Source organism: Palaemon carinicauda, chromosome 41 (genome assembly GCF_036898095.1).
Source record: "Palaemon carinicauda isolate YSFRI2023 chromosome 41, ASM3689809v2, whole genome shotgun sequence".
NCBI classification, from domain to species: domain Eukaryota; kingdom Metazoa; phylum Arthropoda; class Malacostraca; order Decapoda; family Palaemonidae; genus Palaemon; species Palaemon carinicauda.
In genome coordinates this window covers 57,612,344-57,638,915 of record NC_090765.1, presented here as the reverse complement: position 1 = coordinate 57,638,915, position 26,572 = coordinate 57,612,344, and the positions used below count along the sequence as shown (strand labels likewise).

The window sequence follows — 26,572 nt, the reverse complement described above, 5'->3', positions numbered from 1 at the left end:
GTAAGTATATTCAAAAATTTATTTTATAATTAAAATATCATTTTTCACAACAAAATGCTCATCAGTTAGAGCGAATGAAAAATAATTTTTTTCACAGAAGCTTTTGGCTGATCACCTTTCTAAAATGATCCTCTATAGCCTGGGAACTGTAATGGAAGATTAGTTTTGAGACAAATAAAAACTTAACAACTTCATTACAAAATGGAATGTGTATTTAAGCGTCAACAAGGTACAGGTGGTTAGTTAACGACAAGTGACACAAAGCGAATAGTCCTGCCCACTTACCTGTCAAGGACAAACTACTTTTGATTTTGGGTGCTATGTGCTTGAACGAGCTTCTGCTGTTCTTGGATTGCTTTGGCTGTCGAATTCTTTCTCCTATGCCCAATTTGTTGCACGTTTGTAAGTTTATGCACTTCACATTATGGAATAAAAATGTGACATGTGGAAGTGGCAGAGAAAACGTAAGATGTGTGGAAGGTTTGTCTAGACCTTCCATTGATCCCCCTGAACTTTGTTTCCATTTTAAGCGTCATATCTGTTCGTAGTCATCCTCCTGTGACAAGTGTAGGGCATGGTCTTCCTCGCAGCATGAGTTTGGGAAGAAGAAATCTTCTAAGAAGTCTTTTTCTAGACCTTCTGATGGAATAAGTTGATGCCTAAGGAGCTTTTTGATTCCTTCTATCTTCCCTCTCAACCTGGACCCTCTGTTATTCCCACAGGTACTCCTTGGACTTTATCCACGGGGAGCACACGCGAGGAGTCGGCAGACTTTGGTTATACCTCGATGAGTTGTTTGGTCCAGGTTGTGGTATCTCCTGCTCCCAGAAAGGGATATACACCGTCACGCCCTGAGCCTCACGTGGTGCCTTCCAGACTAACGATGATGAGTTTGATCTAAAGAAGTTTATACCATCAGTCAGTGCTTTGAAGGCTTATTTGGCTGCTGACAAGTTACCTTCAGTGTCTGAGGTCACATTTCCAGTGACCCTAGTGCTTGTTATCATAGTGAGTGATGGTGCAGTGCCAGTGACACCCAGTGGAGTGGTTCCAGGGGGAGAAACTCATGTGGCCTTTCTCCCCAAGGGAGCATCGTCATTTTTGGGCTCTCAGACCTTGACACCTCTACAGTTAGCTATGGGAAGAAAAGAAGTGATTTTGCTCCTCTTCCTCTGCAACCAACTCCTCCTCCTACTCCTCTTTAAATTTTGACACTGCTTCGCTTCAAAAAAACCAAGAGGAAGGCCGACCATAAGAAATCCCTCAAAGTTTTTAGCAATTTATCTTCCATCTCCAGAAAGAGATAGACTGATATCATCTGATCACCCGTACCTTTGGGGCCGATTAACCGGAGTGTGAGACTGGTGTGGCGGTAACTGGTGTACACCAATAGCAAGTAAAATTCCGCCAAGGAACGAGTACCACCACCGTTGCCCAGGTGAGAGCGGAACTTGATACTCCACCCCTCCCCATTCCTCTCGGGATAATGAAGGGATCACCTCGATCTTTTTCCTTTTTCATAGTACTTTAGTATCACAAATAGAAGAGGGAGTATTGATTCACATAGAGGTGCTAGTTACCGTACTGCATGCCCTATAAAAAAAGAATTTTTGCAATCAGTGAATAATGAAGCAAATACAAGCATGATATCCATCATTGATCAAACACTAATTGGGATATCATTAGTAATTTATTCCTATATCTAATACAGTACAAACCTTTGACCTTTAACGGGAGTATGACCAGTGAAGCTGGGATGGACGCAAAGCTTTTAACGAGGTAAACACAGCTGGCTGTCGAGAGCCAGGTAGGCCCCACCGACCTAGTAGGTACGGCTACTTTCACTTTGATCTTGGCCACAGTGGTGTACTGAAGAACTTTCTCCCACATCTGGCTTTGGTTTATTTTATGGTTTTTTTTCTTTCTCATTTCATGTTTCTTGTACGTTTATTTCTGCTTTGATGATGTCGGCTCCATGGGTAGGCATGCGGCTGTGCCCTATTAAACTCAGTCAATGTTGTGGCAGTACATGAGTAAGATCGATATGGACCCTCATCATCTGTGTAGCTTTTGCAGGTGGTATGGCTGCTTGTAGGCTCAGTCCTCAGGGAGTATGCATCAGGAGCAAAGAGCCTTCTGATCTACTTCAGCAGGCTTTTCAGGTTCTGGTGGCATGTGCAGTTCCCCCAGTGATTGCTGCACCCCATCAGAAGTTTGAGGCTCTTCTTCTGTTGTTGTGCAGACCGCATGTGAGTTTAACCTAAGGTTCTCAATGACCTTGTTGAGGAGAGCTGGTAGCTAAGTGTACCTCACCCCGGGATATGCAGTGCCAGTATCTCCATTGGAGATGACAGTGTTGAAAGGTGTGGTGGGTGTTTCTAGTGTCAGTGACCTCAATGATGTCCCCACTGGTGCCCCTTCCAAAATCTAAATGGACTTTTAAGGCTCATCCTATGACACCAGTGCCAATGTTGGGAAGGAAAGCTGTGGCACTTGTAGGCACCACTCCTAAAATAGGCTCTGGAGCTGGAAGGGCTTGTTGCCTTGGTGCTGGGTGTCACCCCTTACATCACCCCTGTACCTGTTACCCTGACCCTTGTGCCTGGGGTTCCGAGGCTCAGATCTCCCGCTCCCTTTGTGCCTGTAACACTGTCCCTTGTGTCTGTAGAGTTGTCAGCCAGGTATATTCCTGGTAAGAGGAATGTACTAGCAGACAACTATTATTGAGAGGTTCTTTTATATGTTCTAACCTCATAAAATCCTTTTAAAGCGATGCAGCTGTTATTTTACTTATTTTTGCCTTATTTCACTATGTAAGGCAATGGTTTGCCCATAAAATGAACATAGGTTTTTAAATATTTAACTTAGCCGGTGAATATATAATAGCTGCAACTCTGCGGCTCGACAGAAAACACACTCAAAAAACTCGCGAGCGATCGCTATGAAGGTTGCGGGTGTGCCCACCAGCGCCAACTGTCGGCCAGATACCACTCTTGCATGTAAACAAACCCTTCAATTCTTCTCTGTCGACGTTGACGACAAGACGTATCAATACTCGCTGTAGAACCTGGAGTTTTCTCAACATATTTGGTGAAGTACTTCATTTTGGTTTGAGCTTTCGCAGTGCAGGTGTTTTATCTTCAACTTAAATCTTGAACTCGTTTTTGGATAGATTTAATTTTTGATGACTTTGGATTGTTTTTGGGACTTCCTTTGACTTTTAAATGGCCGACCCTTCCCGTAGTACGGAAGTGTGTTTTAGGCTTTTAGCAATTATCTTATCACGTTATAAATTAATATAGATTTTCCTCTATATATTTTTTTTATATCTCACCCGCCTTTATTAGGCCTCTTCGATTAGCTTTCCATTTATAATAAACATCAAGATAAATTTTAATGATTTGTTTATATGCGACCTTTCCTGAGAGTAGGCGGTCCTAACTTGGAAACCGAAGTTAAACAACGTTGAGCCCTTTCAATCGTAAATAACTTTTACAGAGCTAATGATTTAAAACTTATTAATGAATATTTTTTAGTAATATTTTATGAAAGATTTTCTTTGAATAGTCTTCGTACTGTTTCAAAGATGAACTAACGTTTAGTTTATTTATGTTACGCAGTTTGCGCTCTATCGTTACGATAGAGAGAGAGAGTATCACGGTTTCACTTTGCAGAGAGAGTAAATCGATTCTGACGTTTTGTTCATTCTTCTTTCAAAGCTTAAATGTTTTAAATTCTATTTTAAAGGAACTTTTTAATTGAAAAACCTTTCAGTTTTTTCCTTTGGTCAAATAACCTGTTTTTTGACGAAACGTAAGTGGGCTCTTCTCTTCGGTGCGAAATCAAGAGAGAGAGAGAGAGAGAGATATAGAGACAGAGAGAGGAGAGAGAACGTTCCGATCTTTATTCTCGTCCCAAGCGAGTAACGTTGTTCTCGAGTTACTCTCGTCCCTAGTCTCTGTACGGGGAGAAAGGATAAAACGTTTTTAGTTTTTATTCTCGTCCCAAGGCACTGTAAGGTGAGAGTTTGAAAACGTAGTTTTGAATGAACTAGTGTTTAGTCTCTTCCCCAGCCACTGATCTTTTTATCTTAAAATATGTTTACTGTTTTTTGCTTGTATTAATGTGCTTACATTATACGACTGATTTCGCAATTATAACCTTTTGATGAGGGTAGAATTGCGTGCTTCAGGTAGAAATCAGTTTTATTCATACCTAATGTGAATTGTTAAAAAATTCGATTTCAGTGAAATAAGTGCAAAACAGAAAATCGTAGTGATAAAGTGATATTGCGCAAAGTGTTATCAGTGTTGCGACCGAGGGTTCGTCTGTTCGTGCCTGTCGTTCGCCTAGTCCGGGACCTCTTGCACGCTCCCAAGCCCAGGGGAGAAGTAATGTCGTACGACTTATGGGTTCGAGAGGCCTTGATCAGCGAACAGACGTTCCCTCTATGGTATCAGGTGTATCTTACCAAGATCACCCCTACCATAAGGCGAGAGAGATGTTTTTCTCCTCGTCATCCGAAGGCTTTTCGCATAAGAAACCGTGGAACAAGGTTTCGAGGCCCTTTAAGCGAAAGTCAGTCCTTTCAGGACAGGTCCAGCGTCCTGGTTTTAACTATTAGGACAGCTCTGACCCTATGCAGTCATCGGAAGACTGCTCGCCGCCTAAACAAAAGCGTAACACAGACTCCGTGAGTCTTTTTGTAGGCAAGGTTTTGCAGTCACAGACGTTACCCTCGTCTCTTACCGCAACCATTCCCGTTGATCCCAAATGGGTTGTACGGCAAAACATGCAGAATAAGCTTGCCTCCCTTATGGAAGACTATTCTGCCGATAAGTCCGTTGAGCCTAGCCGTTTCTCTCATCGAGATCCTGGCCTTCAGCCACCCTAACGTTCCTTTGTGCGTCCTGTTGACGTTGGCGTAGCCAAGTCACGTCAGTCAGGTTGTTTAGAACCACACTCGATGCGGTCTCGTGTGGATTTTCAGCCACATTTGGACGTTAGGCCACTTGCTGATGCTCCTGTTGACGTTCAGGACGTTCGCTAACAATCGGAGTTGACTTGTTTTGACGCTGAGCGTCAACCTCCACATTCTAGAGTTGTTTTGACTGCTCAGACTAGGCGGTCAAAGCAGTCTCGAGTGGACGCTGTGCGTCCTCACGCACCTGTTGTTGTTGACAGTTCACAGACTGTCAAGCAGTTACATGACGTTGCGTCCTGGTCCACTACTAATGCACCAGTGCGTGTGGACTCTGCTTGTAAAGCATTGCCACCACAGTAGGTCTCTCCCTTGCTTGAGACTTGGCTATTGTCGGACAAGGTTCCTTCAGATGAGGAAGTTGCTGTTCCCCCTCCTACTGATATTCCCTTGAGGACGCTGTCAGACGGAGAGGAGCCTAAAGCTGCTTAGCCCTCTATGGACTTTAAATAAATCATGCTGATTTTTAAGGATCTTTGTCCGGATCTTTTTGTAACTGCTGCTCCTCGTTCGCCTAAACGTCAGAGCTTACACTAGGCCTAGCTACTTCGAAGCCGTTGTTTTATAAGCTAGTGCTCTCTCGCTCTTCTAAGAGAGCTTTACGTTTGCTAGGCGACTGGTTTATCACCAGGAGGAGTTTGGGGGAGACAGCCTTTGCTTTCCCTACTTTTAAGCTGGCTTATAGAGCGAGAGTCTGATATGACACGAGAGAAGTTCTCGGCTTGGGAGTTCCTGCCTCTGCCCAGATAGACTTCTCAAACCTCATAGACTCTCCCTGGCGCCTGGCCATGAGATGCTCCAAGATTTTACAGGTCGACTTCAGAGCTATTTTCGAGCGTTTGAAGTTTTGCTGTACAATTATGTCATGCATAAACAAGGCTTTCAGGGATGGCTCCAATGATCTGACAGCCACGTTCTCTGCAGGAACAAGTCCCTCAGGGATGGCTCCAATGATCTGGCAGCCATGTTCACTGCAGGAGTACGTAAAGAGGCAAGTGCGCTCAATGTGTTCTTTGTCAAGACAAACTTCACGATGAAGTCTACCAGGCTGTCTTGACAGCATTTATGGAAGGCGACTGGATGGTCTCTCTCGACCTTCAGGAGGCATACTTCCACATTCCTATACACCCGGATTCCCAACCGTTTCTGAGGTTTGTTTACAGGAATGTGGAGTACCAGTTTCGAGCCCTGTGCTTTGGCCTCAGTCCTGCGCCTCTCGTGTTTACGAGGCTCATGAGGAATGTGGCAAAATCCCTCCATCTATCGGGGATCCGAGCCTCCCTGTACTTGGACAACTGGCTTCTCAGAGCATCGTCCAGTCTTCGCTGTCTGCAGGATCTACATTGGACGTTGAGTCTGGCCAGGGAGTTGGGACTTTTGGTCAACCTAAAAGTCCCAACTGATCCCATCCCAGATTATTCTATATTTGGGGATGGAGATTCGCAGTCAAGCCCTGCTCAAAGTCCAACTAATGCTGAAAAGAAAACGTTTGTTCAGCCAGGAGTTGGAACAGTCTCGTAGGGACTCTCTCATCCCTGGAGCAGTTCGTCTCACTAGGGAGACTACACCTTCTGCCTCTCCGGTTCCATCTAGCCTCTCACTGGAACTAGGACAAGACGTTAGAGACGGTATCATTCCCAGTCTCCGAACCAGTAAAGGCATGCCTGAAATGGTGGGACAGCAATATCAGTCTGAGAGAGGGACTATCCCTAGCAGTCAAGAACCCAAACCACGTGTTGTCCTCAGACGCGTCGGATTTGGGTTGGGGTGCGACCCTGGACGGTCGGGAATGCTCGGGTCTGTGGACCTCAAGTCAGAAGAGCATGCACATCAACGACAAGGAGCTATTAGCAGTCCACTTGGCCTTGATGATATTCGAAAGCTTCTTCGAAACTAAGTGGTAGAGGTCAACTCAGACAACACCACAACTTTGGCGTACATCTCCAAGCAAGGAGGCACTCCTTCACGCTGCTCGAGATTGCAAGGGACCTTCTCTTATGGTCAAGAAATTGAGGCATCTCCCTGTTGACGAGATTCATCCAGGGGGACTTGAACGTCTTGGCAGACTGTCTCAGTCGGAGGGGTCAGGTGATACCCACGGAATGGACCCTCCACAAGGACGTGGGCAAGAGTCTTTGGGCTACTTGGGGTCAACCCACCATAGACCTCTTTGCCTCCTCGTTGACCAAAAGGTTACCAATCTATTGCTCTCCAGTCCTAGATACAGAAGCAATCCACATAGACACGTTTCTACTGGATTGGTCTCTTCTGGACTTATATGCATTCCCTCCATTCAAGATAGTCAACAAGGTGCTGCAGAAGTTCGCCTCTCACGAAGGGACAAGGTTGACGTTGGTTGCTACCCTCTGGCCCGCGAGAGAGTGGTTCACCGAGGTACTCCAATGGCTGGTAGACTTTCCAAGAAGTCTTCCTCTAAGGGTAGATCTGTTACGTCAGCCCCACGTAAAGAATGTCCATCAAAGCCTCCCCGCTCTTCGTCTGACTTCCTTCAGGCTATCGAAAGACTCTCAAGAACTCGAGGCTTTTCGAAGGAGGCAGCCAGTGCGATTGCAAGAGCGAGGAGAGCTTCTACCATTAGAGTATACCAGTCGAAGTGGGAAGTCTTTTGAGACTGGTGCAAGTCAGCATCTGTGTCCTCGTCCAGTACCTCTGTAGCCCAAATCGCAGATTTTCTTTTACATCTGAGAAAGGTTCGCTCCCTTTCAGCTCCCACGATTAAGGGCTACAGGAGCATGTTGGCTTCGGTCTTTCGACATAGAGGCTTAGATCTTTCCAACAATAAAGATCTCCAAGATCTCCTTAAGTCCTTCGAGACCTCTAAGGAACGTCGTTTGGCAACTCCTGGATGGAACTTAGACGTGGTCCTAAGATTCCTCATGTCAGACAGGTTTGAGCCATTACATTCAGCCTCCCTGAAGGATCTCACCCTCAAGACACTTTTCCTAGTGTGCTTGGCTTCGGCTAAAAGGGTCAGTGAACTTCATGCCTTCAGTAAGAAGATCGGTTTTTTCTACAGAAAAAGCCACTTGTTCACTTCAACTTGGTTTCCTGGCCAAAAATGAACTGCCTTCTCGTCCTTGGCCTAAATCTTTTGATATTCCTTGCTTATCAGAGATCGTAGGCAACGAACTGGAAAGAGTATTATGTCCTGTTAGAGCTCTTAAGTTCTATTTAGCTCGTACTAAGTCATTACGAGGTAAATCTGAGGCATTATGGTGCTCAGTTAGAAACCATCATTGCCTATGTCAAAGAATGCTTTGTCATATTTTATCAGATTTTTTCATACGAGAAGCTCATTCTCACTTGAATGAGAAAGACCGATGTTTGCTTAAGGTTAAGACGCACTAAGTTAGAGCTATAGCAATCTCCGTGGCCTTCAAGCAAAATAAATCTCTGCAAAGTATTATGGACGTGACTTTTTGGAGAAGCAAGTCAGTGTTCGCGTCATTTTACTTAAAAGATGTCCAGACTCTTTACGAGGACTGCTACACACTGGGTCCATTCGTTGCAGCGAGTGCAGTAGTGGGTGAGGGTTCTACCACTACATTACCCTAATTCCAATATCCTTTTTAATCTGTCTCTTGAAATTTTTTTTTAATTTTGGGATGTACGGAAGGCTAAGAAGCCTTTCGCATCCTGGTTGATTTGGCGGGTGGTCAAAGTCATTTCTTGAGAGCGCCCAGATTAGGGGTTTGATGAGGTCCTGTTGTATGGGTTGCAGCCCTTGATACTTCAGCTCCTGGGAGTCTTTCAGCATCCTAAGAGGATCGCTGGGCTCCGTGAGGAAGACAGACTTACAAGGCAGAGTAATCGTCTAAGTCAACTTCCTTACCAGGTACCTATATATTTTGGTTTTGTTATATTGATAACTGTCAAAAAAACTCTTAGCTTATACGCTGTAAACTTTATTAACTCTGGTCTCTACCCACCGCCTTGGGTGTGAATCAGCTATTATATATTCACCGGCTAAGTTAAATATTTAAAAATGATATTTTTATTATAAAATAAATTTTTGAATATACTTACCTGGTGAATATATAAGTTAAAGACCCTCCCTTCCTCCCAATAGAGACGCAGCGGGACGAGAAGAATTGAAGGGTTTGTTTACATGCAAGAGTGGTATCTGGCCGACAGTTGGCGCTGGTAGGCACACCCGCAACCTTCATAGCGATCGCTCGCGAGTTTTTTGAGTGTGTTTTCTGTCGAGCCGCAGAGTTGCAGCTATTATATATTCACCGGGTAAGTATATTCAAAAATTTATTTTATAATTAAAATATATTTTTTTTTAAAGAAAATTTCATGTTTAATAAATGAAAGCCTTTCTCTGTTTAGTTGAAATCCCTTTACTTCTCCTCCAACTTGATTCCCTACTCTTTAAATGAACTTTTAAATGAACAAGTTTTTTTTTTATTCATTATGTTATATATTATATAAGGTAGACATACTGTATCTATTCTGGAAATATTGTATAATGTAGACATATCTATTCTGGAAGTATTGTATTTGGTCAGTTTCTTAATGGAATGCCATTAGCACTCTTTAAATGTATTGTATTTGCGCAAGTTTTCCTCTCATTTTTATATGGACTGATAGCTTGCTGAGGCATCTTTACAGATTTGGATTTCTTAAGGCTTTTGTCACGAAAGTAATTTTCTCGACTCATTCTTTTGGCTCCATCAGTAAAATAAGTCATGTCCACGCTTCACAGAAGATGGTGCACTTAGCTTGTGTCAGAATTTTCATAGTTTTGTGGTACTCTCGAATTTCTTTTTCCGAAATAGCTACTAAAGATTTCCGCAGTCATAATCTTTGGATCAGCAGTACATGTTTTTCTCTGCCTCGATTGGCCATCAGAAAATGTTTTAGGGTCCAAGTGTTTATTGTTTGTTAGCTTATTAATACAACGTACCTAAAATACAATTGTAGTCTTACCCTTACTGCATTAAGCTATAAGTGTGTGGTGTGATTGGTACCCTTTACCCTTTCCAACTCAGACTCTGGTGAATAACCCAGAGAGTTATGTATTTCGTAGTTTTTTATATTAGGAATTTTGCAGTTTTGATTTTAGTTGTCATGACTAATTTCAAATTTTCAGATTGCCTGATCACTAAACAGGATGGCATCACAGCTGAAACACAGAGACTTAACAAAAGGGCTTTAAAAGGAAAAAGGAAAAAAGATAACAGATGTGATTGTTTGAGAGTGGCTAAACAAAATTTGGAGGAGGAGGAGGGAAAAGAAGATGAGGAACTATTTGAGTGTCACCTAGGATCTAATGGCGAAGTGGTTCTTTGGAGCTCACAGTGGGAAAGTAGGACAACCTTTTGGTGTTAATAGTTGGTGTCTTGCTTGCCACATCCTGCCTTGAAAGTAATTTGTCTTCCTTATTTGTGTTGCATCCTTATGCTTGCAGTCATTTGCATTCGTTAGAATGTAGTTTTAACTACCGTTCTGTTTTATCTATGATTAGGCATGCTTATGAGTACTGTACTGTATAGTTGTAGCTCATGTTCTTCTGTTAAAAATCATTTTTCAATATTTAACTTAGCCGGTGATTATATAAGCTGCAGCTCTGCTGCTCGACAGAAAACTCTACGTTAAAAATTCGCCAGCGATCGCTATGCAGGTAGGGGGTGTACTTCAACAGCGCCATCTGTCGTGCAGGTACTCAGTACTCATTGTAAACAAAGAACTCAATTTTCTCTCTGTCGTGCCACCGGCAAGACCTACTAATTCGCTGTTGCTAACTGGTTTGGTTTTCACAACTATTTGGTGAAGTACACGTTTCTAGTTTTGAGCTTTCGCTGTGCAGGCTTTCTCTTCAATAAATCCTTGCATTCTTTTTTTGATATCGGATTATTTGTTGATGTCTTTGGATAGTTTTTGAATTTCCCTTTGACCAATTCAAAATGGCTGACCTTTCTCAAGTCCCTAAATTCAGGAAGTGTAATGCTAGGGACTGTTCAAGGCGTCTTCCGAAGGCCTCTATCGATCCTCACACCGTTTGTTCCAATTGTCGGGATAAAACCTGTCAATTGGAAGATCGATGTGAGGAATGCGTTGGGCTTTCGGAATTCGATTTTATCGAATTCCAGAAATATACACGTAGGCTAGAGAGAGATAGAGTCATGAGAAGTTCATCTCGTTCCGTTGATTTTTCCTCTCCTCATGCCCCACAACCTATTCCTTCCCCTGTAGTGGTTGCTCCTAATCCCCCTTCTGGCACTCAGGAACCTTCGATGGCAGATATGATGCGTGCCATCCAAGCTCTGGGTGAGAGAGTGGAGTCCTTGGCTAGTGACCGTAACCAGCTCATGGCGGACGTCAAAGAGCTGAAGTGTAAGAGTGCAGTGGGAAGTGATAAAGTGAGTGATAGTGTTGTGGATAGTGTTGCGCTTGATGGTTCGTCTGTTCGTGCCTGTCGTCCTCCTAGTCCGGGACCTCTTGCAAGCTCCCAAGTCCAGGGGAGAAGCAATGTCGTACGACCAAAGGGTTCGAGAGGCTTTAATCAGCGAACAGACGTTCCCTCCGTGGTTTCGGGCGTATCTACCCAAGATCGCCCCACCCACACAGAGACGAGAGAGCCCATTTATTCCTCGTCTGCGGAAGAGGTTTCTCATAAGAAACCATGGACCAAGGTCTCACGACCTCTTAAGCGCAAGTCGGTCCCTTCCGCGTAAGTCCAACGGCCCAGTTGTAGCCACTGGGTCAGTTCGGACTCGCTGCAGTCTTCCGATGACTGCTCACCTCCTAAGAGAGGCAAAGCGGTACCGCCTCAGGCAGTCACACCGTCTGTCGCCGCACCTGCTCCTGCAGACCCCAAGTGGTCTTTGCTGCAGACCATGCAGTACCAATTAACGTCTCTGATGCAGGACTTTCGTGCGGAGAAGGTTGCTGCTGCACCAACCTCTTGCCTACAACCAACCACGGTTGTGCGTCCTGTGGACGCTGAGGCAACCTTCTTGCGCACTCCAGCTGAGAGAGTCCCGCCACCCATGCGTTCCAGTGTACCCTGCCAGCCGCATGTTGACGCTCAGCGACGCACGGAACCTTCCGTTTACGTTCGCGAGGTACAACAACCGTCAAAGTTGTTTTGTTTTGACGCGGTGCGTCAACCTCCGCAACCCAGTGTGGTTACCTCTGCTCGCCCACATCAGACTAGACAGTCTGGAGTAGACGCTGTGCGTCCCCGCGCTGCTATGGTTGTTGCCAGCTCACAGACTGGGCAACAGTTCCATGACGTTGCGTCCGGTTCTGTCACGCGTGCACCCGTGCGACCGGACTCAGCTGACCAGCCGATACCTACTCCTTTGCCGCTTCCTCCTCAATTCTCGGATGATGGACTCTCTGATGATGACGATGCGGCACACGTTGATGAACCACATTCGGACCTTGACGAGCCCAAGTCCACGCAGCCCTCTTTGGACTTTAGAAAAGTTCTTGCTCTGTTCAAAGAGATGTATCCGGACCAGTTTGTGTCTGTGGCTCCACGCTCTCCTCCGTCAGAGTTTGCTTTAGGTACGCAGTCATCCTCGCCTGCCTTTACGAAACTCGTCCTCGCACGCTCGTCCAAGAGAGCTTTACGAGTTTTAGGAGATTGGATGCAGTCCAAAAAGAGTCTAGGGAAGACAGCCTTTACGTTTCCCCCTGCTAAACTCTCTTCCAGATCGAGCGTCTGGTATGCCACGGGAGAAGTTCTCGGCTTGGGAGTTCCTGCCTCTGCCCAGGGCGACTTCTCAAGTCTGGTAGACTCTCCCCGCAGGCTAGCCATGAGACGCTCTAAGATATGCTGGTCACCTTCGGACCTAGACCATCTGTTGAAAGGAGTATTTAGAGCCTTCGAGGTCTTCAACTTTTTGGACTGGTGTCTGGGAGCTTTGAGCAGGAAGATCTCCCCGACTGAGAAGGAATCTTCCTTGCTCATCATGTCCTGCATGGACAAGGCCATACGTGACGGATCTAGTGAGCTTGCTGCTTCGTTCGTATCCGGGGTCCTCAAGAAGCGTGAGAACCTTTGCTCTTTCCTGTCAGCTGGAGTGACACCGTGTCAAAGATCAGAACTTCTGTTTGCTCCTCTCTCTAAGTGCCTTTTTCCAGAGGACTTGATTAAGGAGATTGCTGCTTCTTTGATTCAGAAGGACACCCATGACCTGGTTGCGTCCTCTGCCCGCAAAGCCACCCCTTTGCCTACCTTGTCAAGACCAAGGATGGACACTCCAGCGTCCAGATTTATTCCGCCCTTTCGTGGCAGAGCCTCCAGCAGAGGAGGTGCTCGTGCCGAAGGGAGACGTGGGAAGAAGAAAGGAACCAAGTCCTTTAAAGGCAGAGTCTGACTGCCTCCTTCTTCAGACAGCAGTGGGAGCCAGACTCAAGAACTTCTGGCAGACCTGGGAGAAGAGAGGCGCAGATGCACAATCTGTGAAGTTGCTCAGAGAGGGGTACAAGATCCCGTTTGTACGAAAACCCCCTCTAGCAACGTCTCCCATCGATCTCTCTCCCAGGTACAGAGAGGAAGACAAGAGACGAGCATTGAAACAGGAGGTGTCTCTCTTGCTAGAAAAGGGAGCGGTAGTCAAAGTCCTGGACCATCAAACCCCGGGCTTCTACAACCGTCTCTTCTTAGTGGTAAAGAAGACAGGAGGGTGGAGGCCGGTGCTAGACGTCAGTGCGCTGAATGTCTTTGTCACAAAGCAGACGTTCGCCATGGAGACCACAAAGTCTGTTCTAGCAGCGGTCAGAAAGGAAGACTGGATGGTCTCTTTAGACCTAAGGGACGCATACTTTCACGTCCCCATCCACCCAGACTCCCAACCTTTTCTGAGATTCGTTTACGAAAAGGTTGTCTACCAGTTTCAAGCCCTGTGCTTTGGCCTAAGCACAGCTCCTCTTGTGTTTACGAGGCTGATGAGGAATATAGCCAAATTCCTTCATTTAGCGGACATCAGAGCCTCCCTCTATTTGGACGACTGGCTTCTAAGAGCTTCTTCCAGTCGTCGCTGTCTGAAGGATCTAAAGTGGACTCTAGATCTGACCAAGGAATTGGGTCTCCTGGTCAATATGGAAAAGTCTCAAGTAGTCCCATCCCAAACTATTGTGTATTTAGGGATGGAGATTCACAGTCAAGCTTTTCGGGCTTTTCCGTCGGCCCCCAGAACAAGTCAAGCCCAGTTATGCATCCAGAACATGCTGAAGAAGGAACGATGTTCAGTCAGGCAGTGGATGAGTCTGATAGGGACACTATCATCCCTGGAACAGTTCGTATCGTTAGGAAGACTACACCTCCGTCCTCTTCAATTTCACCTAGCTGTTTACTGGAAAAAGGACAAGACGCTAGAAGCGGTCTCGATCCCCATTTCCGAGAAGATGAAGTCTTGCCTGACTTGGTGGAAGGACAGTATCAGCCTCAGAGAGGGTCTGCCCCTGGCTGTTCAGACTCCCAACCACGTTCTCTTCTCGGACGCATCGGACACGGGCTGGGGCGCGACATTAGACGGTCGGGAATGCTCGGGAACTTGGAACTCGAGTCAAAGAACAATGCATATCAACTGCAAGGAGCTACTGGCAGTTCATCTGGCCTTGAAAAGCTTCAAGTCTCTCCTTCAAGGCAAAGTGGTGGAGGTGAACTCGGACAACACCACGGCTTTGGCGTACATCTCCAAGCAAGGAGGGACCCACTCTATGACGTTGTACGAGATCGCAAGGGACCTCCTCACCTGGTCAAAAGATCTAAACATTTCTCTAGTAACGAGGTTCATCCAAGGCAAATTGAATGTCATGGCAGATTGCCTCAGTCGGAAGGGACAAATCATTCCAACAGAATGGACCCTACACAAGGATGTGTGCAAGAGACTGTGGGCCACATGGGGCCAGCCTACCATAGATCTCTTCGCAACCTCGATGACCAAGAGGCTCCCAATATATTGCTTACCAATCCCGGACCCAGCAGCAGTTCATATAGATGCCTTTCTTCTAGATTGGTCACATCTAGACCTATATGCATTCCCCCCGTTCAAGATTGTCAACAAGGTACTGCAGAAGTTCACCTCTCACGAAGGGACAAGGTTGACGTTAGTTGCTCCCCTCTGGCCCGCGAGAGAATGGTTCACCGAGGTACTTCGATGGCTAGTGGACGTTCCCAGAACTCTTCCTCTAAGGGTGGACCTTCTACGTCAGCCACACGTAAAGAAGGTACACCAAGGCCTCCACGCTCTTCGTCTGACTGCCTTCAGACTATCGAAAGACTCTCGAGAGCTAGAGGCTTTTCGAAGGAGGCAGCCAGGGCGATTGCTAGAGCAAGGAGGACATCCACTCTTAGAGTCTACCAGTCGAAGTGGGAAGTCTTCCGAAACTGGTGCAAGTCAGTATCAGTATCCTCGACCAGTACCTCTGTAACTCAAATAGCTGACTTCCTTTTATACCTGAGGAAAGAAAGATCTCTTTCAGCTTCCACTATCAAGGGTTACAGAAGCATGTTGGCATCAGTCTTCTGTCACAGAGGCTTAGATCTTTCCAACAACAAAGATCTACAGGACCTCCTTAAGTCTTTTGAGACCACGAAGGAGCGTCGTTTGGCTACACCTGGTTGGAATTTAGACGTGGTACTAAGATTCCTCATGTCAGAAAGGTTCGAGCACCTACAATCAGCCTCCTTTAAAGATCTCACTTTAAAGACTCTTTTCCTGGTTTGCTTAGCCACAGCTAAAAGAGTCAGTGAGATTCACGCCTTCAGCAGGAACATCGGATTTTCATCTGAAACGGCTACATGTTCTTTACAACTTGGTTTTCTAGCCAAAAACGAGCTACCTTCTCGTCCTTGGCCGAAATTGTTCGATATTCCAAGCCTATCAAATATGGTTGGAAATGAACTAGAAAGAGTCTTATGCCCTGTTAGAGCTCTTAAGTTCTATTTAAGACGAACTAAACCTTTACGAGGACAGTCAGAAGCTTTATGGTGTTCTGTTAAGAAACCATCTTTGCCTATGTCAAAGAATGCTTTATCCTATTTTATCAGACTGTTAATACGAGAAGCTCATTCCCATCTGAGTGAGGAAGACCAAGCTTTGCTGAAGGTTAGGACACATGAAGTTAGAGCTGTCGCAACTTCAGTGGCCTTTAAACAAAATAGATCTCTGCGAAGTATAATGGACGCAACCTATTGGAGAAGCAAGTCAGTGTTCGCGTCTTTTTATCTTAAAGATGTCCAGTCTCTTTACGAGAACTGCTACACCCTGGGACCATTCGTAGCAGCGAGTGCAGTAGTAGGTGAGGGCTCAACCACTACATTCCCCTAATTCCATAACCTTTTTAATCTTTCTCTTGAAATGTTTTTATTGTTGTTTTTGGGTTGTCCGGAAGGCTAAGAAGCCTTTCGCATCCTGGTTGATTTGGCGGGTGGTCAAATTCTTTTCTTGAGAAGCGCCTAGATTAGAGGTTTTGATGAGGTCCTGTAGTATGGGTTGCAACCCTTGATACTTCAGCTCCTAGGGGTCGCTCAGCATCCTAAGAGGATCGCGAGGCTCCGTAAGGAAGACGTACTTAAAAAGGCAGAGTAATTGTTCAAGTCGACTTCCTTACCAGGTACTTATTTATTTTATGTTTGTTATTTTGATAACTGCTAAAATGAAATAAAAAATCCTTAGCTCATAATAATGTAAACATTTATTGCTGGTCTCTACCCACCCCCCTGGGTGTGAATCAGCTTATATAATCACCGGCTAAGTTAAATATTGAAAAATGTTATTTTGATAATAAAATAAATTTTTGAATATACTTACCCGGTGATTATATATTAAAGGACCCTCCCTTCCTCCCCAATAGAGACGCAGTGGACCGAGGAGAAAATTGAGTTCTTTGTTTACAATGAGTACTGAGTACCTGCACGACAGATGGCGCTGTTGAAGTACACCCCCTACCTGCATAGCGATCGCTGGCGTATTTTTAACGTAGAGTTTTCTGTCGGGCAGCAGAGCTGCAGCTTATATAATCACCGGGTAAGTATATTCAAAAATTTATTTTATTATCAAAATAACATTTTACAGATTTTATTCCTTTTAATACACCTTGGCATAGAGATGAGCATGTACAATACAGTACTTTTTTTTTTTTTTTGCCTTTAGCTAAAGTAAATCCCCTCATAATTCAATTCCTTACAATGTAATCCAACTTGTTTGATGGACCAATGTCTTTAAAGAGCAAGTTTTACCTTTATTAATCCATCCATTCTTTAAAATGCTTCAAATAAACTAATCTTTGTAATCTGATCTCTGGTATCAGTATAAAAATTTAAATACTGTTAGTCCTGGATTCACAACTGTGTTGTAATCCATCATGCCAGTTATTAGGCAAAATAAAAAAACAAAGCAAATTATATATAACATGAAAGAGATTGAGTTATTAATTATGCAAATACCATTAAGTATTATATACTCTATAACATGTCCAATTCAAAAAGAGTTTGTCTTCTGGAATTTCCCCTTCCCCTCTCAAAGTGTTCAATGAAGATGTATGTTATCATGGTTAAGATCTGTCAGCTCCAGTTTCATGAGATCGTGCAAGACTTAGTTCCATATTTATGCAATTAGCACAATTCCCTCCATACTTTGCTGCACACTTTCCAACGTCACCCATAGAGCCAAGCTTAGCTTTTGCATTACACTCACTTGCACTCCCCTTAGGAGATCTTCTGAAGACTCATTACTGTACACTGAAAATGATTAAAGGCACTGATAATGTCCTATGCATTCACATTAAATACTGTAATACAGTAGTTCAGTTTTCACATGAAGATTGATCCAAGTTCTGGAAAGATAGCAGCAGGGTCTCATCGTTATGATCACTCTACACTGACTTTCTATATCAGCAAATCTTTGCATAAGAGTATCTTCAACAATCTAAGTTCCTCCTTAAATCTGCTACAAAATATTAAGAACTTATTTCGTGTTTCCTCAATAAACTAGATGATATTTGTTTGCAAACATTAGAAGAGGAATGTGAAATAAAAGGAAGTTATATAATTAAGTTGAAAATTTTTTTCATTACTGTACATTTTATCTCTCTACCATGGCACTTCTCCTAATTTTGGGAGGTAGCTGATGTAAAAAAATGATCAAAAGGGAATATTTCCCTCATTCTTTTTCCATGCCTGACAAGGGACTCAGCCAGGTTTGGTTGGTACTGCCAGGGTGCCACAGCCCAGGTACTGCTAGTGCCACAGCTCACTCTTCCTGATCTTCCACCACAAATGAAGCTTCATATGCTGACTCCCCTACTGCCGCTACCTCAGTGGTCGTCAAGGTGACCCAAGGTAGCAGCAGAGCCTATCAGAGCTGCGTCACAGTCTCTCGCCATTCATTTCAATTCTTAGCATGTTCTTTTGCCTCTCTCACATCTATCCTCCTGTCACCTAGGGCTTTCTTTATTCCATCCATCCACCCAAACCTTGGCCTTCCTCTTTCTGGTCTCTTGCAATTCTCTCATGAACTCTTGCATTCATCACCTTCTTCAATAGACTATAGGAACAAAGTAGTGAGGTTGAGAATGAGTGTGAGAAATGAAGTAGTAGCTAGAGTGGATATGAATGTGTTGAGGAGGTTTGGTCCAGTAGAAACCAAACCTCCTCAACACATTCATATCCACTCTAGCTTCTACTTCGTTTCTCACACTCATTCTCAACCTCACTGCTTTGTTCTTATCCCTAACATAATGCTTTGGAGCTAATGATATATACAGTAGATGAATCATCAGATATAAAATTTTAGATACCATACGCACACTGATAGACCCTGTAGCTACCTCTGGTCACCTTAGGGACCGCTGAGGTAGCGACAGTATAGGAATCAGCATATGAAGCTTCATTTGTGGTGGGAGATGGGGAGTGTGGGCTATAGTACCACAGCAGTACTTGGGCTGCGGCACCCTGGCAGCACCAACCAAATCTCCCTCATTTTATCTAACAAAAAATGAATGTTTCTTAAATGGATTTATCTTTGTATTGTTGTTAACGTTGGAACCTAGAAGACTTTAGTTCTTCATCCTTCGATATTGTTTGAATCGACCTTGTAAGCAGGTTGTATTTGTCAATGGCGATGATGTCTCCTGAGTGATATCTTTGATGAATTTTTGAACTATCTAACAAGTATGTTCCCTTTCTAGACTGTTGATAATTCGACATACCCTAGTTTCTAATGCACTTAGGCATGTTCATCTGTTTCACCTCTTGATTGACCCATGTCTCTTTTTCCTTTCCTTTGTGAAGTTATTTTGATTATTTAGCATTAAAAGTGGGATTAAGAGTAGGAATTTCTCGACTCTAGGAAAGAAGGCCAGCAAGATGTGTACTGGGCACTTTGAACAATGATGATTAAATCATCATTCTCAGAAATCAATTTTCAATATTAAACTTACCCGATAATCATGTAGCTGTCAACTCCGTTGCCCGACAGAATTCTATGGAGGGATACGCCAGCTATCACAATACTAGAAGGGGGTGTACTTACCAGCGCCACCTGTGGCCAGGTACTATAGTACTTCTTGTTGACACCTCCTCAATTTTTCCTCTGTCGTGCTTCCGGCAAGACGTTCTGGGATACGCTTATGTTCTTGGAGTATTTTCACGACTTTGGTGAAGTATTTCTCTTTGATTTCGGCTGTCGCTTTACTGGAAACTTCTATATTAGCTTAGTTAGCTTTTGGAATTAATTTGATTAATTATGGTGACGAAGAGAGTATGAACTCTCTTTCACCTTTTAATGGCCGACCCTTCCCTTAGACGGAAGTGTTGGTGTCTAAGAGAGTATAGACTCTCTTTCTTAATTTTGCTTAACAAAAGTTATAGATTTATTTTATATCTCTCCGCCTCTTATAGGCCTCTTCGATTAACTTCCTTTTATTATAAACTTATTAAAATTAATTTTTATATTTGTTTATATTCGACCTTCCTAATAGTAGGCGGTCTTTTCTTGGTACCGAAGTTAATTAACATTGAGCCCGTCATTTCGGTTTTACCTGTTAACATATGCTATTTTAATGTCTTTGAAAGAATTTCTTTGATAGTCTAGTACTGTTTTCAAAGTTGAACTAACGTTTTGTTTTGTCTCTGCAGTTGTTGACGTTCAGAACGTTCAACTTGCGCTCTATCGTTACGATAGAGAAAGAATTTTCACGGTTTCACGTTGCAGTAAGAGTAACCGTGTCTAGCGTTTTGTTCATTCTTTCTTAACTTAATGGTTTTAATCCTAATAAAGGAACTTTTCATTTTGGGAAATATTTCAGTTTTTTCCTTTAACAATAATATGTTTTAACGATATATATGATTGGGCTCTTCTCTCAGGTTCTAAGTCAAGAGAGAGAGAGAGAGAGAGAGATAGAGACGGAGGGAGAAAGAGGAGGATAAACGTTTCATTCAAGCGAGTAACGTTGTTATCGTTTTGCTCTTCTCCCTAGTCTCTTTAGGGGAAGAAGGTAAACGTTTCTAGAGTGATCTAGTGTTTAGTCTCTTTCCAGCCACTGAATTATTTATCTTTCATTAGATTTTTCTGTTACATTGTAATTCTGTTTTCGCAATTACTAACTTTTGAGAAAGGATAGAATTGCGTGTTTCAGGTACAAACCACTTAAAGTTTCGAGTTCAGTGAAATAAGTGCAAACAGAAAATCAAAGTGATAAGTGATTAGCGCAAAGTGTGTCAGTGTTGTGCGTGAGGGTACTTCTGTGCGCGCCAGTCGTCCTCCCAGTCCGGGACCTCTTGCAAGCTCCCAAGCCCAGGGGAGAAGCAATGTCGAAGGACAAAAGGGTTCAGCAGGCCTTGATCGGCGCACAGAAGTATCCTCGGTGGTTGTGGGCGTGTCTTACCGAGACCGTCACTCCCACCCGCAGACGATTGAGCCCTTATTTTGCTCGTCTGCAGAAGAAATTTAGGGGAGAAAACGCTGGTCTCAGGTCTCAAGACCTCTTAAACGTAAAGTCCAGACCTATGCCAGACGTACGAAGTTAGAGTTCAACAACCCGGATGCAGTCATTGGGTTAGCTCTGACTCTCCTCAGTCATCAGTTGAATGCACTCCGCCTAAGAGGAGTAAGGTTCTGCCGCAACAGATCTCTGCTGTTAAGGCTTTACCTCAGCAGACCTTAGTGTCTGCCGACCCCAAGTTGACTCTACTGCAGTCCATGCAGTCACAACTTTCGGTCTTGATGCGTGAGTGTCGGGCTGAGAAGGTTGCGCCTCCGCCTGCGCTCGCTCCGCCTGCGCTCGCTCCGCCTGCGCTCCCTCCGCCTGCGCTCCCTCCGCCTGCGCTCGCTCCGCCTGCGCTCGCTCCGCCTGACTGCAGTACCACCTGCCAGGCGTACGATGTTGAGCCACGTTATGAGTTTACTGATCCCAGTGGTGTGCAGCTCCCTCCGCCTTCCTTAAGGCAACCTCAGCAATGGGAACAGGAGGCTTATACCTCTCTTCCTCCGCTTCCACTTGCTGTTCCACCAGTGAGGCAACACTCGCTTGAGGTACAACCTCTCCCATCCATGAGTCAGTCTCCTCAGCTCTCGCTGCAGCGAGCTCAACCCTCCTCAAGGCAAGCACCTTAACACCTTAGCCTTGCGCCTCAGGAGCCTCAACTTGCGAGATTTTTACTGCGTTCTGCGCAGCCACTACCTTTTCGCTCTCAGCTCACACCGCAGGAACCTCAACTCGTTCCTCAGGAACTTGCTACTGCGCATCCGCCAACCACTCAGCAAGCACAACCCTTGAGTTCAGCCACTCATGCCAGGAGTCAGCCTCCTCCACCCATGCGCCTACCTTCTGCTACTTCCTTTGATCAGCCTTTGCAGACTGAGCCTCAGGTGTTCCCTCAACAGAGTCTTGAAGAGGAAACCACAACTATTGTTGTTCCAGCTCGTTCTGACTCTGCTGTTCAGCATACCTTACCTCCATTTTCAAACCTTATGATAATGGAGGTTATTTGTATTTCTTATAAAAATATATTTGTATTCCTTGCAATATATTTTTAACAATATCGCAAAATATGGCAAAATATGAATCATTAGTTATGAATGTAAGGTAAATATTATGTTGATATTAAAACCCCATGCAAGCATGCATAAAGCACTCTAGCACTGGTCATGGAATTTCTGAGAAATGTTAAACGCCATGCACACGCTCTGCTTTCCTTACAGCATGCTCTACATACAGCATGCTCTGCTTACAGCATGCTCTGCATACTACATGCTCTGCATACAGCATGCTCTGCATTCAGCATGCTCTGCATACAACATGCTCTACATACAGCATGCTCTGCATACAGCATGCTCTGCATACAACATGCTCTGCATACAGCATGCTCTGCATTCAGCATGCTCTGCATACAACATGCTCTGCATACAGCATGCTCTGCATTCAGCATGCTCTGCATACAACATGCTCTACATACAGCATGCTCTGCATACAGCATACTCTGCATACAACATGCTCTGCATACCTTACCGCATGCTTCTCAGTCACACATCTTTGGTTGTTGCCAACTCACTAGACTGTCAAGCAGTTTCATAACGTTGCCTTCTAGTCTGCTGCTTTTGCACCAGTGAACCCTCACTGAGAGAACTTAGCTTTTCTAGGATATGGTCCATGTAGATGAGAAAGTTCTTTTCTCCCTCCTTCTGATATTCCCTTGAGGACTCTGTCATTTGGAGGGAGCCTTTAGCTGCATAGTCTCCTATGGACTTTTATTTAAGCATAACATGCTTCCAGGGAAGGTAATGGTTCCACTTCAGTCGCTAATCCCGTCTGTTACCACACCTGCTCCCATAGACCTTGAGCTGTGTTGCAAGACATGCAGTCCAAGCTTAGTCCTTGTTAGAGGATTTTTTGTTTACGGAGTCAATGTGTCACGGGGAAGACGTTCAACAACCAACAGAAGTGACTTGTTGTGACGCAGTGCGGCAACCTCAGCAACCCGATAAGGAGTTGTCTGTACGACCCAGACAGTCTAGACAGATTCGGGTTGTCACTGTACTTCCTCGCTTGCCCATGATTGACAGTTCACAGACTGTGCAGCAGTACCATGATCTTGTGTCCGGCTCCGTCAGACGACTGGCTTTTAAGAGCTCCCACAAGTCGTCGCTGTCTGGAGATTTTCAAATGGACTATGGATCTGACCAAGGAACTGGGCCTCCTGGTCAATTTTGAGGAGTCTCAGCTCGTTCCATCCCAGACCATTGTCTCCTTGGGTATGGATCTTCAGAGTCGAGCTTTTCGGACTTTTCCGTCGGCCCCAAGGATCTTCCAAGCCCTAGAATGCATCCAGAGCATGCTGAGAAGGAACCGATGCTCAGTCAGGTAGTGGATGAGTCTAACAGGGACACTTTCATCGCTGGCCCTGTTCATCGTGTTAGGGAGACTCCACCTCCCCCCCCTTCAGTATCATCTAGCTGCTCACTGGATAAAGGACATGACGCTAGAGACGGTCTCAGTTCCTGTTTCCGAAGAGAGGAGGTCTTCTCTCGCGTGGTGTAAGAACAGCTTTCTTCTCAAGGAAGTCTACCTTTGGCTGTTCAGAAACATGACCGCCGTCTCCTCTCGGACGCATCAGACACGGGCTGGGGTGCGACTTTGGACGGACAAGAATGCTCGGGAACATGGAATCAGGAGCAAAGGACACTTCACATCAATTGCAAGGAGTTGTTGGCGGTTATTCTGGCCTTGATAAACTTCAAGTCCCTCCAGCTTAACAAAGTGGTGGAGGTGGACTCTGACAACACCACAGCCCTGGCTTACATCTTCAAGCAGGGAGGGACTCTTTCGTGGAAGTTGTTCTAGATCGCAAGGGACCTACTCATCTGGTCTAAAGATCGAAAGCTACTGGTAACGAGGTTCATTCAGGGCGGTATGAATGTCATGGCAGATCACCTCAGACGGAAGGGTCAGGTCATCCCCACAGAGTGGACCCTTCTCAAGAATGTTTGCAGCAGACTTTGGGCCCTGTGGGGTCAGCCAACCATAGATCTGTTCACTACCTCGATAACCTAGAGACTCCTGTTGTATTGTTCTCCGATTCCAGACCCAGCAGCAGTTCACGTGGATGCTTTTCTGCTGGATTGGTTCCATCTCGACCTGTATGCATTCCCGCCGTTCAAGATTGTCAACAGGGTACTTCAGAAGTTCTCCTCTCACAAAGGGACACGGCTGACGTTGGTTGGCTCCGCTCTGGCCCGCGAGAGAATGGTTCTTAGAGGTACTGCAATGGCTGGTCGACATTCCCAGGACTCTTCCTCTAGGAGTGAACCTTCTAAGTCTACCTCACGTAAAGAAGGTACACCCAATCCTCCACGCTCTTCGTCTGACTGCCTTCAGACTTTCGAAAGACTCTCAAGAGCTAGGGGCTTTTCGAAGGAGGCAGCCAGAGCGATTGCCAAAGCAAGGAGAACATCCACTCTCAGAATCTATCAGTCTCAAGGGGAAGTCTTCCGTAGCTGGTACAAGACCAATGCAGTTTCCTCAACCAGTACCACTGTAACCCAGATTGCTGACTTCCTGTTATATCTAAGGAAAGTAAGATCCCTTTCAGCTCCTACGATCAAGGGTTACAGAAGTATGTTGGCAGCGGTTTTCCGCCACAGAGGCTTGGATCTTTCCACCAACAAAGATCTACAGGACCTCCCTAGGTCTTTTGAGACCTCAAAGGAACGTCGGTTGTCCACTCCAGGCTGGAATCTAGACGTGGTCCTAAGGTTCCTTATGTCATCAAGATTTGAACCTCTCCAATCAGCCTCTTTTTAGGACCTCACATTAAAAACTCTTTTCCTCGTGTGCTTGACAACAGCTAAAAGAGTAAGTGAGATCCACGCCTTCAGCAGGATCATTGTTTTCACATCTGAAACGGCTACATGTTCCTTGCAGCTCGGTTTTTGCTAAACGAGCTTCCTTCACGTCCTTGGCCTAAGTCGTTCGAGATCCCAAGCCTGTCCAACTTGGTGGGGAATGATCTGAAGAGAGTACTTTGCCCAGTTAGAGCTCTTAGGTACTATCTAAAAAGGTCTTAACCTTTACAAGGACAATCAGAAGCCTTATAGTGTGCTATCAAGAAACCTTCTTTTCCAAGTTCTAAGAACTCAGTTTCTTACTATTCAGGCTTCTGATTAGAGAAACACATTCTCATCTGAAGGAAGAAGACCTTGCTTTGCTGAAGGTAAGGACACATGAAGTGGGAGCTGTGGCTACTTCAGTGGCCTTCAAACAGAGCCATTCTCTGCAGAGTGTTATGGATGCAACCTATTGGAGAAGCAAGTCAGTGTTCGCATCATTCTATCTCAAAGATGTCCAGTCTCTTTACGAGTACTGCTACACCCTGGGACCATTCGTAGCAACGAATGCAGTAGTAGGCGAGGGCTCAGCCACTACATTCCCATAATCCCATAACCTTTTAACCTTTCTCTTGAATACTTTTTATGGGTTGTACGGTCGGCTAAGAAGCCTTCCACATCCTTGTTGATTTGGCGGGTGGTCAATTCTTTCTTGAGAAGCGCCGAGGTTAAAGGTTGTGATGAGGTCCTTTAGTATGGGTTGCAGCCCTGTATACTTTAGCACCTTTGAGTTGATTCAGCCTCCCAAGAGGAACGCTGCGCTCAGTAAGGAAGACGATCTTATTAAAGGCAGAGTAACGGTTCAAGTCGACTTCCTTACCAGGTACTTATTATTTCATTGTTATTGTGGATAACTGATTATATGAAATACGGGATACTTAGCTATCCTTTAGTCTTGTACACTGGTTTTTCACCCACCCCCCTGGGTGTGAATCAGCTACATGATTATCGGGTAAGTTTAATATTGAAAAATTTTATTTTTATTAGTAAAATAAATTTTTGAATATACTTACCCGATAATCATGATTTAATCGACCCTCCCTTCCTCCCCATAGAGAACCAGTGGACCGAGGAAAAATTGAGGAGGTGTCAACAAGAAGTACTATAGTACCTGGCCACAGGTGGCGCTGGTAAGTACACCCCCTTCTAGTATTGTGATAGCTGGCGTATCCCTCCATAGAATTCTGTCGGGCAACGGAGTTGACAGCTACATGATTATCGGGTAAGTATATTCAAAAATTTATTTTACTAATAAAAATAACATTTTTGAACACTCGAGATGATTTCTTCTTTTGCATGCTGTTGATAATGACACTGGTTTTATTCATTACGTATGCATTGGCCTCAATTTTAATTCGTTCCTTTTTCCCTTTACTTTATTTTGCCTTTTTTTTTTTCAGCGGCACTAACTTTGGTTTCCTCATGCGTTAATGCCGTAAGTAATTTGGGATAATTAGTTCCATGTAATTTTAAGGGTCTTATGGTAGGTTTCTACTTAGGAGAGTTATTCGTTAAGCCTAACAAATTGATTTAAAAAGATTTAATTAAACCACATTAGATGATGTAAAATTCCTTCAAATAAAATCCTAAGACTTAAAAAGGGTGATGACACAATATAACCAGCTGCACAATTTTCCTTCGTTCAAGTTTTGTAGCAGTTCACTTATCATGAGCCTACAATGAAGGATTCACATCTTTTGAAGGGTTGATTATCATAACCTTG

General features: G+C 44.6%; 1 protein-coding gene across 6 annotated transcripts in view; it reads left to right on the top strand.

Annotated features, from left to right (window-relative positions):
* The window catches only part of LOC137632681 (methyltransferase-like protein 22), a 533,866-nt gene that overhangs the window by 365,568 nt on the left and 141,726 nt on the right, over positions 1–26,572 (top strand). For 5 of the 6 annotated variants that reach the window (XR_011042082.1, XM_068364769.1, XM_068364768.1 and 2 more), the window contains exon 3: positions 10,098–10,313. The exons of the other annotated variant lie outside the window; for it this stretch is intronic. Coding sequence is in view for 4 of the 5 variants with exons in the window: in XM_068364769.1 (XP_068220870.1) it covers positions 10,098–10,313 (216 nt within the window). In the remaining variant the exon portion in view is untranslated. The remainder of the gene's footprint in view (positions 1–10,097; positions 10,314–26,572) is intronic. 6 annotated transcript variants of the gene reach the window in all.